General features: G+C 39.3%; 1 protein-coding gene and 1 long non-coding RNA gene across 3 annotated transcripts in view; one reads left to right on the plus strand and one right to left on the minus strand.

Annotated features, from left to right (window-relative positions):
- Positions 1 to 3509, minus strand: part of KITLG (KIT ligand) — a gene marked incomplete at its 5' end in the record, with an annotated part of 37611 nt that extends 34102 nt beyond the window's left edge. The window contains 1 exon segment of the mRNA NM_001082223.1: positions 3396 to 3509. Within this exon segment, the coding sequence (NP_001075692.1) occupies positions 3396 to 3509 (114 nt within the window).
- The window catches only part of LOC127491170 (uncharacterized), a 392060-nt gene that overhangs the window by 65390 nt on the left and 314617 nt on the right, over positions 1 to 12053 (plus strand). The window lies entirely within an intron of this gene.

The following is a 12053-nucleotide window of genomic DNA, read 5'->3' on the forward strand; positions in this document are numbered from 1 at the left end:
TCTGGATATCGAAATAAAGTGAAGCGGCTGTGGGCTCTAGAAGCCAGTTTGAAAACCACTGCCCTAAATGACATAACACTGGTTAATGGGACCAGGAATTGAGTGGCACTCCTCCTGGGTCACAGTTTCCTTATAGATAAAATGTTTTGTTGAGATTGTCTTTAATTTCCCTTAGAGCTCCAGTATTTTATGAGCCTGCAAACATCACCACTATGAGTAGCTAAGATTTAGAAGGTATTTACTATCTTTTCAAGTACTGTGCTATCATCTTGTTTAATCCTCCCAATCATTCTGTAAGGTTAGGTACTACTGACCTGTATATTACACTGATAGGGACACTGAGGCACTGACTTATCAAACCAGTTTCTTGGAATAAAGTCCTGGCACCTGCAAGTTCAGTGAAGAACACAGGCGATGTGATGCTCACCAAAGTGGAACACATCATTTCTTCATGCATCCAACAAATGTCCAATGAACTCCTTCTACTGATACATAGAAAATTTAGAATATAAACACATATTACCTTTTTAGTATTGTTTCTTGGGTCATAAAGTGACAAGCCACTTGAGAAAAAGGATCTATGTTTTTAAAAAAGACTTCTCCTGGGGCTGGCAGTGTGGCATGGCAGGTAGAGCCATTGCCTGTGATGCCAGCATCTCATGTGGGCACATGTTCTAGTCTCAGTTGCACTGCTTCTGATCCAGCTCCCTACTCGTGCACCTGGGAGAGCAGCAGAGGATGGTCCAAGTGCTTGGGCCCCTGTACCCATGTGGGAGACCCGCAGGAGGCTCCTGGCCCCTGACTTTGCCCTGGCCCATCCCTGGCCATTGCAGCCAACTGAGGAGTGAAGCAGTGGATGGAGAACTTCTCTTTCTGTCTCCCCCCACACACATCGCACCCCTTAACTCTGCCTTTCAAGTGAATAGAATAAATATATATAAAAGAAGACTTCTCCCTCACCCCCATTACTATATACAACTCCTAGCTGTGTATACAGTAGGCAAATGTTGCGTAGCTTTCCTCACCAGTCCCCCCAAAAAGCCAGGTTGATACATCTTGTGCTGTGGCATCAAGGCTGCTTTGAAGCCTACATTCTTTGGGTGTGCTTCCAAGGAATCTGCATAAAGCGTGATATGTGTGTGTGCATGCTTATGTGTGTGGGTTTAATTCTGCATTGACCGTAAGCTAGAAACTTCTATAACATTGAATTTCTGTTTTGAAGCTCTGATATGAAGCCATAATAAACCCAGGAAGTGTAAAATAAAGGCGGAGAATATAGCAGCCTCTCCATATACTTGTTTCTTCATGTATAGAAACATTAAAATTCATACCCAACATGTAAAAATTGTACATATTTATAGGGTACCATGTGATTTTTCAATACATATATGTATTATGTAATGTCCAATCAAGTAAACATACCTATTTCCTCAAACATTTAACATTTCTTTATGTTAAAAACATTCAAAATCCTTTTTTCTAGTTTTTTAAAGAGAAATAGATAGTACATTATTATTAGCTATAGTCACCCTACTATGTAATAAGACACCAGGACTTCTTACTCCTATGTAATCATAACTTATTAGCCATTAAATAACCTTTCCCCAACCCTCCCCAATGCCTGCCTACTCTCCCCAGCCTCTGATAACTACCACTATACTCTTAACTTCTATGAAATCAAGTAGTTTAGATTGCACATTGATTGAGATTATTCAGTACTTGTCTTTCTATGCTTGGTTTACTTCACTCGACATAACAACCTCCAGTTCCATGCATGTTACTGTAAATGTTAAGAGTCCATCCTGTTTTATGGTTGAATAGTACTCCATTGTGCATATTTATGCCACATTCTGTTTATCCATTCATCAGTAGATGGACAGTCTGGTTGTTTCCACTTCTTGACTATTTTGAATAGTGCTGCAATTAACACGGGAATACAGATGTCTCTTGGACAGACTGGTCTCATTTCCCCTGGGTATATATCTAGTATTGCCAGCAGTGGGATCACTGGATCATGTAGTAATTCTATTTTAAATTTTATGAGGAACCCCTATACTCTTTTTCATAATGGCTGTAGTAGTAACTGACCAACCATGTGTAAGGTTTCTCTTTTCTGAGAACTAGCTCTCATAATCTCTTGTCTTTTTGATAATAACAATCTAGTTGCAGTGAGGTAAAAATCTCACAGTGATTTTGACTTGCATTTCCCTGGTGATTAATGGTGTTAAGCAATTTTTTCACTGTTGGCCATTTGCGTGTCTTCCTCTGAGAAATGTCTGTTCCATACACTATCATCTTAATAAGCAGGCTTTCCTTTCTTTTCTCCATATTATAACTCTCAGTACTTCCGCATCCTTGCAACAGCTCCATTCTCTACTCAATACTGAAATAAGCAAAGCCACCTAAGTGGCTATTTTGAGCTATAAAATTACAAGAATTCTTCTCAAAATTTATTCATCCTGAAATCACATTGGGTAGTCCAAATGAGCACACAAAATGTCCCCTCAATCAGGAGAGTTTGGAAAATGCATTGCAAATATTGTATGAAGCTGCTTCAAAAAGTTCATGGAAAATGGAATTAAAAGGTAAATTTATTTTGATATAAAAATTTTTTAAATCCATATATCATTTTTCCATAATAAACATTTTTTCAAACTTTTCAAGAATCTTTGCATGCATGGATTTCAGTTTTTCCTGCACTAAAAAAATGTCTTTTAATTCTATTTTTTTTTTTACCAACCTTTTGAAGTAACATCCTCTGATGCCATCTGTGTGGTTTGCCTCAGGAGAAGCATTGGGAAAAGCAGTGCACGAGTGGCAGTGATTAAGGGGCAGCACTGTAAAATGCCCTTTGCTGAGGGAAGAGGGCCAATGTAGAAAAGTGGGAGATGAGTCTGCTCAACATTTGGCTAACAAATTGCTCCCCCAACCATGTTCATTGAGGGAGCATACACCCTTGCACTTGCTGCTGACGGGCAGGGGAGAACAGCCTTCTCAGATCTCCTCTGGTGGGCTTGCTAGAGAAGAGAAGGCAGGCCAATGGAGGGGACACAGGACAAGCTGGGGAACCCAACCAGAGACTGCGGAACAATGGAGTACCCGTCTGCACACAGTGACCTTACCAGGCTCCATCTCGGCCTGCAAATGAGGGGAAAAGACCAGCAAAGGAACAAAAGCACTGTGGTGGTATACAGCAGGCTGATGTTTCAAACATTTTCTCCATGCCCTGAAGAAGAACTGTTTCCCTGTCTGCTCTCTGCAAGTCCTGGAAAGGAACTTGACAGTTCCTTTCTTCATCTTAGAATAATACTAATTTGGGGCATGAAGAAACCTAAACCTGTGATAAAGAAGTAAAAGAAAAGAATCATGGCTTAGGTAAAGCACTCCTTACTTACCAATTTTGTGATGTCTTTTACATTATCAGTCACAAGATTCCCGCAGATCCCTTTCGTTTTGACAAGAGGATTAAATAGGAGCAGTTGAAGATAAATGCAAGTGATAATCCAAGTCTAAATGAAAACAGAAAAAGTTCTCAGTGACCAGCAGAAAAAATCCATATTCATTCAAATAATTGACAGCTTCTTCCTTGATGTGGAAAGAATCGATCTACTACTGTATATTTAAAAAAAAAAAAAAAACTATTACCTTAAATACAATTAAATGCTAAGCAGTTCAACAATGCTCACCAATTTAAGAAAAAAAACTTAAAATCTTGTTTGAATTATTCTTTCAATGACATTATTGTTATCTTTTGTAAAAAGCTTTCTACAGCCAATTTCCTAATGGCAATTGAGAATGAACTTGTAGCAGCATGTGACAGACTCATCAGTTAGGGTGACTTCTAAAAACTAGGGAATGCATAAAATTCATACCTTAAGGCACCAGAAGAATCTTTCCTTTTCTACTTTAAATATAGAATGTGCAGCAAGTAGCAGCAAAACCCCTGAGCAGTACTTTAATCCAATAGCCCATGAGAGTCCATCACAGTAAAGTGAAAAGAGGGGCATATCTTTAGATCTAAAAATTTGATCTAATATCTTAGACATCAAAGAAATTATTGTTTTGGATCACTTTTTTTTTTAGCCAGTTAATAAAGGAAAAACATTTCCTTAACCATTAGGAAGATATTTTTGAACCCTAACAGGAAGTCATCTCACCACCTCTTAGAAAATAACATTTTTCTACCATGTATTATAGTTATTTTTATCTATGATATATTTTTCCTGATTATACCACTGTAGAGGTTTAGGTTCTTTTAAAGATTTATTTTGAAGGCAGTTAGAGAGGAAGAGACAGAGACAGAGAGAGAGAGATCATCCAGTCACTGGTTCACTCTCCAAATGTCCAAAGCAGCTGGGATTGGTCCAACCAGGGACTCCATCTGGGTTTCCCACATGGGAGGCAGGGCCCCAATACTTGTCATCTTCCACCATCTTCCCAGGCACATTAGCAGGGAGCTGGATTGGAAGTCAAGCAGCTGAGACTTGAACCCTCATTCATAAGGGATGCTGGTGTCACAGGTGGCAGTTCAACCCACTGTGCCACAATGCGATTCCCACACGGTAGAGTTTTAAGAACGCAAGTGTCTTATTTTTTCAGTATCTTTACAACACGTAACACATACCTTGTATATAAAAAGTCCTTATTTAGTTGCTGGATAACTCTATGGCCAAGTAATTAGATACATTCTAATGTTTTCATTCAATAATCATTTATTGAATGGGTATGATGAAACAGGGACCATGCCAGTCACTATAGAAACAAAGATGATGAAGATGCCCTTGAAACTCAAGGACAGGGAAATAAACAACATCCACACCCTATGATAAATGCTTGGGGAACACAGAGGAGGAAGTAGTTAATCAATTAACCTTAAGGGGGAGGATCTGTGGCAGGAAGACACTGCCAAGAAAAGCGAAGAGATTTTGGAGGACAAGCAGGAGTTTGCAAGAGGTGACAAACAAGGGATGAGTATTCCTGGGAAAATAAATAGCAGAAGCAAAAGTATGGGGATGTGAAGATATTTTAAAGTAGGTGAAGTTTTCTTATGAACCAACATTTATCTACGGTATCTTAAAATTATACAAAAGCCCAAATGTACATGACTAGAAATCTCTTATTTATGCAGCTAGCCACTTGTTAAAAGGAACTAGATTATAAATCCATTGTCTTTGCACCAAAATAAACTTACGTTTTAAACTACCCTTATATTAGCAGCAGTGATCTTAGGTTCAGACTGACAGCCATACTCATGAGCCACCACAGCTTCGCTCAAAACCCCGTATACTACTGGGCATTAAGAACAGATTCAGGACTTACAACAAAACAGCAGGTACAGCACCAACAGAGCAGGTGTCTCATGACTCCCAAATTACCTCTAATGTCCACAAATCACTGCACACTTGAGGTGTGTGTGGCACTGATGGATGACACTGGGTAGACAGGACCACTCCTTCAGCTCGTGGTTAGCTGGTTAGATAGCCGGAAGGAGTATGTGATCAAGAGTCCATTCACAATCTAGAGAAGCTATTCTCCTACTAGTACCAGTCTCAATAATAAAGGACATATTGATGCTTACTCTGCTCCCTGGTCAGTTTAGTTGGCTGAGTATAGGTCTACCTTTTGAGTTTCTTGAGTTCTTCTTGCAAGAAGTATCACAGGGAGGATCAGTTCCTCAGGCATCCCTGAATCTAAATACATGGGAGTGTGAGCTGAGAGGAAGAGTCAAGGACACCCCCACAGATTTTGGCCTGAACAACTACAAGGGTGGTGTTGTCACTGAGTGGTGTGCGGTAGATGGAAGAACAAAGGTCAGGAGTTACATTTTGAGGATGCTAAATATGAAAAATCATTGAGATATTCCAGTTATGAAACTAGGTCAGCATAGTTGACTGATTTAAAATGCAGGTTTGGGTTCTAGAGAGCTATAAGATAACCTTCAATAAATAAATGAGCCGTTAAGCAAAAGAGTGGATGAGACCACCAAAGGAGTGAGGATAAGTAAAAGCAGGAACAAAGGACTGAGCATCGTACATGTTCCAGGCTTAAGAGGGCCAGAAGAATTAGAATACACTGAGGATGTCCAGAGAGAGAAGGCAAGGAAGGAGGAGAAAACCACTTCTTAGAAATTGTGCTAAGAAGAAGGGCAAAGTACATACATCAAGTGTTGCTAATAAGTCACGTAAGATGAGGACTGGAATTGACTACTGCGTTTAGCAACATGGAAGTCATTGGTGACATGAACAAGAGTATTTTTATTGAAACAGAAAGGGAAAATGCCAATGCAAAGCAGGCTTAAACAGCTGTGAGAGAACCGGAACCAGAAGCTCTGAGGAGTGTTCCTTCAAAGGGGAGCAAATAAACAAAGACATACATGACAACAGAATGGGGAGGCTCCTAGCAAGGAACTGGGAGTGAAAGGAGTTCTATTTGTCAGATGACAGAAATACCCGGATGTCTGTGTTCCTACAGGGAATGATCCAGTAGGAGGGAGCAGCTGGATATGTTGGTCAGAAGACAGGAAACTTGAGTAGACAAGAAGGGGTGAGAGGGAATTCTCAAGTAGCATGAATGGCTTTCAATAGGAAGACAACGATCAATATTTTAAATCAAGGTATTTGAATGTGAGTGCAGATGCTGGGGTGTTTTATTGTTTTGGAGCAATAGTGAATAAAGCTAAAATTTATTGAACATTTACTATGTATCAAACATCTTACATATCTTATTACAAAGTTTAACTTTCATTGATCCAAATTTTAACAATTTAAAGAAATTGAGGTATAGAGGGATTCAGTGATGTCTGAGAGGTAAAATTGGGATATGAACCACCCGAGCACTCTCAGAAATCTGTAAGATCCTTTGTGAGGACTTCAGTGGCAGATCTCCAAACCTTCAATAATTCTGTAAATATCCAGCATATGGGGACAAGTTTGTTCCATATTCCATGCCATATCATTCTAATTATCATAATTTTTACTCTATAGCTTTTAAAAGTTTCTTTAAATATATTAACACAGACTGCTATAATAATTGAAAAATAATTTTCCTTGGGGCAGCATTAATTTTTTTGTATCAGTTAAATATTTCTATCTTTCAAGATTGATTTGGCTCATTTTATAAAATCTATTTGCTCAGTGCTAAAATTAAATTGGTGCTAACAGCAAAATTCAAATAGCTCTGAAAAACCTGTGTCTGTCTTGATGCACTCTACTATAATAGTATTACTAATAATCTCATATTGTAATTTAATTCTGCATGTGTTTCACTATCATTGAGGAATATCTCCCGCTTAGTAAAATGTGATATTTCATTTTGGTATAGCCAGACACTGAGAGTGAGGAGCAATCAAGGTAGAAATACTGAGAGTTCTGCAGAGCTGGGCTGAGACTGCCTTCATCTGGATTTTCAGTAGAGGGGTGAGAAGCAGAGTTTAATGGAAGAGTTTCAGCATTAATTCTCCAGTATAGAAATGTTTCCAATGCAAGAGTACTTCAAAAAATTTATAGGAAATGTATATTATGAAAACAATTTGGCAGCCAGCGCCGGGGCTCACTAGGCTAATCCTCCGCCTGCGACGCCGGTACTCCCAGTTGGGGCGCCGGTTCTGTTCCAGTTGTCCGGTTGCCCCTCTTCCAGTCCAGCTCTCTGCCGTGGCCCGGGAGTGCAGTGAAGGATGGCCCAAGTGCTTGGGCCTGGCACCCGCATGGGAGACCAGGAGGAAGCACCTGGCTCCTGGCTTCGGATCCACGTGGCCATAGTGGCCATTTGGGGGGTGAACATAATGGAAGGAAGACTTTTCTCTCTGTCTCTCTCTCTCACTGTCTAACTTTTCCTGTCCAAAAGAAAAAAAAAAAAAAAAGAAAGAAAAGAATTTGGCATAGTTTTCAATTTTTTTTCTATCAAAATAAACTTTTAATTTTACTTTCCAGGAATTTTTGAAGTGCCTTTGCATATGGTCCACACATGTCCTTGAGTTCCTTAACAGTGAGAACTTTTCTTTGGTCATGCAAATTCATCAAATAAAAGGAAGACTTGCAAGGAAGCTCAAGGTTGTGACTATCCTCCTCCAAATAGTTCAAAATTACTGTACTTAATTGAAAGACTGTTTTAAAATTTTTATTTTAGCTTTGTTTCTTAGTGTTCTTGTTTCTACCAGGTTTCAGGTCATTCTCACAAAGATACCTTTACTGCCAAATTGCCCATTTCTAGCCTTCTATAACCTTGATGATAAAAACCGTCCATGGCATCATGAGAGCTTGTAGTTTGCAGTATGACAATAACCACCCCAAAGATGCCCAGTGTCCGAATTCTTGGAACTAGTGAATACATTGCCTTATGTGGCAAGATGGACTTTGCGTGAGTGATTAGGTTAAGGACATAAATGTGGGATGACCATCCTGGATTCTCAGGGCCCTATCTTTTTCTTTTTTTTTTTTTAAAGATTTATTTTATTTATTTGAAAAGTTAGAGAGAGAGGTAGAGACAGAGAGAGAGGTCTTCCATCCACTGGTCCATTGGCTGGAGCTGTGCCAATCCAAAGCCAGGAGCCAAGAGCTTCTTCTGGGTCTCCCATGTGGGTGCAGGGGCCCAAGGCTTTGGGCCATCTTCTACTGCTTTCCCAGGCCATAGCAGAGAGCTGGATCAAAAGGGGAGCAGCTGGGACTAAAACCGGTACCCATATGGGATGCTGGCACTTCAGGTTAGGGTGTTAACCCACTGTGCCACAGCACCGGCCTCCCCTATCCTTTTCACCTGAGTCATTAAAAAACAGAATCTTTCCCAGCTCTGTTCAGAGAAACATACAATACTGAAAGGAGTCAGAGAGCTGTGACATGAGACTCAACTTGCCATTGCTGCCATTAAACATGGAGGTGGCTTCTAGAAGTTGGAATAGGAAAGGAAACAGATTCTCCTCTAGGGCCTTTGGTAGAGGATAGCTCACTGACAATTTGATTTTGGCCAACTACACCATACTTTGGATGACTGGTACCCCACACCATAATATAACAAATGTGTACTGTCTTTAGTCACTAAATTGTGGTAATTTGAAGCAATAGAAAAATAAAACAGAGATCATTAACCATACTTTCTGATGAGCCAATTAGTAGTATATGAATGGTATACTCTAGTGGATTCAAGCCCTTTTGGGTGAGGAATGTGAACTGTCCCTAATGGAATTCTTGGTCCTCAACCTCTATTTTAAGCACTTTTTTTTTTTTTTTTTTTTTTTTTTTTTTTTTTTTTTGTTCATGATGCTCAGTAAGATTCTGTTGGAACAATGGTTTCCAAGGGCAAGAAAAAAAATAAACATGCTTTTGGAAACCATGGGCAGAACACAGATCTTCTAGAAAGTCTCAGCCTCTTACTATGTGACCTCAAACAAGCAAGTTAATGTCCTGAGTCTCTGTTTATCAGCCTACCAAATGAGAGTAAGAAAAACCTTTGCCTTGTCCACTTCATGAACTAGTGATGCGAATCAAATGAAAAACTATTCAAACTATAAGTGCTATGCAATTATTTGGAGGGTAATTGACGAGCTTTGGATTGGCTAGGAAACCAAGGAGAAAAAAGGGCCTCAGAAATGTTTGAATAAAACCATCTGAGAACGGACTTTATAGAGTAAATCTTTCATGAACGAAGGGTGTGACCTTTATTTTTTTTTAATTCAGTTTTTCCAATTGACAGTTTTTCTAATTGTATTTATGCGCTAAACCATTCTGTTGTGAAATAGCTGTCCACTATGGAATAAGTGTATGCTCTTCTGTATGAGGGCATTTTCACACTGATGTGGGATTCAGATACATTTTGTCCATGTATTTCTTAGTTCTCAACCATGTTTGGAAAAGTTTCAGTGACTAAACAGTTGATTTTCCAAATAAGTGAAACGTTGTAATATACCAACAAAATATTTCTCTTCACTTGCTGTCTGTCTTCCTCTTTTTCCAACTTCGGGAAACTCCAGCAAGAAGAAACGGGTGCCTGCATGCGTGGGCGTGTGCACACACGCACGGACATCCCAACGCAGAGATAAAATGCTGAAGCAAAATGTCCCTGTGTTTGGGACTTCTGCTCTCAATTGTATCTTTTCAGTTTGGGTAACCATCACACTGTTTTTTCGCTGTAACATTCTCTGCATCTGCATATGATATTTTTCTTTGGCTACTTTGTTTTAGGATTGTACGACTTTTCTCTCTAGGTCACGCTCATTGTGTGATAACCTCTTCTTTTAAGATAACCTTTCACTGCACAGACACATTAATCTTATTGTTGGCAGTTCTTGATTCCTTTCTTTAGAGGTATGCATCAAAAGTGTCCTCCACACTCCCCACAGCACACAAAGTTGCAATAACCCTTTCACATAGGCACATAAAAGTTGCCTTTCATGTGCTCCATTCGGCAGCACATATACTAAAAAAAAGTTGCCTTTCAATAATTTACATGATAAAAAAACAATGATAAATCTGCATGCACCATAAGAAAAAAAACTACATTGCATGTTAGAAAAAGCATGCAATAGAAGTAAGCCTGATTGAGAGAAGTAACAGGGACTAAAATTTATAGTCAGTTGTAAATGACAGCTATAGCAGGTGCGTTTCTTGGAGCATGTTTTAAGAGCAGCAGATGGTACTGCAAAGGTACTTAAAGGAGGATAAAAAGAGTCACAAGATGAGGCTGGGGTCTTGGAAGACAAAGGTCTTACCTAATTCTTATTTTTGTTGAGAACCAACATCAGCAGATTCCAATGGACTATTCACCCAATCACCCAACCAATCCCTGTGGAACAGCGAGCTTTCCTTACAGTAAAAAGCCACATCCCAAGAACAGGAGCTGCAATGTCCCCCTGCAGGAACCTACTTACCAGATCTCAACATGTGTTATAACATAGCCGTCACACTGCAGACTTTCCTTTGGTAGAAATTAACACACACGCAACGCCAGAACCTCAGGGGAACATATGCTGTCCAGGAAATCAGAACATCACAAGGCTCTAAACTTGTGAAAAAGCCTCTTTTTCAAACAAACAAACAAACAAAAAGGCTCTTATTTCCTCTATGTAGGTGAGAAGCTATTTTAAGATATACATTACCAGTGTCCACTTATAGGCTTCACAAAGTCACACAGGAGATGCAATGTCATTTGTGTTCTTTATGCACAGACCTACAAAATGGTATTAGAACTGCCCTGAACAAAACAGCAGCTGCTGCCAAAAACAACATTCATCTTCTCTTTAATCTTGCATGCCAGCTATCGAAGCAGGCAGTTCCCTTGTAGCCCAAATGTGCCTTGGAAGAAAGCCAATGGGCTCAGTTACCCAGAGCCAGGAAAGCAAGTTACCAAGGTTCAGGTATAGTAATTAGTCCTGAGTTCAGGTCTTTTGAGGTCGCCTGAACCATAGCCTTCAAAAATAATCTTGAAATAAACCAACAATGGAGTTTTCATTTTGTTCTGTATGATGTTTTTCATTTTTTCTGCTTAAAAACGTATTGTTAACATTATATAGAAAATATCTAATCACACTACAGCAGACCCAAATTCTTTTCTAATGGCTGTCCAATATTCGCAAAGGGACAATAGAAACATTTAGCAGATTTGTTTTTTAAACCTTACTGCTAACAGTAAAGCAGGTGTTAACAGGATAACAGTGAAACTCAAACCAGCTTGAAGTCCAAAGAGCTATTCTATATCTTTCTATGCAGATCCTTTTGTGGAGCAAATAAAACATTTACACTATGTGTGATTAACTAAAATATCTGGTGAACTTAGAATAAAACTGGACATCCTAGAAAGGAATTGTTTCATATAATGAGGCACAGAATGGCTTCAACTTAAAAGGAGAATTTAAGGATTTCAAGATAATCAGTTTGTTTAAAAAAAATGGGGGAAAACCACCCTTTGATAGTCTCTCCTTCTTTTACACGTAAACACTGCTTAAAGGGGAAGTCACTCAGCCTATATCGACATGTAAGGGTCACACCTAGTATGAGCAGTTTGCAGATACAATTTCACGCAGCACTGCCATCAACCAGGTAGATATTATCCCATCGCACAGGTGA

Source organism: Oryctolagus cuniculus, chromosome 11 (genome assembly GCF_964237555.1).
Source record: "Oryctolagus cuniculus chromosome 11, mOryCun1.1, whole genome shotgun sequence".
NCBI classification, from domain to species: Eukaryota; Metazoa; Chordata; class Mammalia; order Lagomorpha; family Leporidae; genus Oryctolagus; species Oryctolagus cuniculus.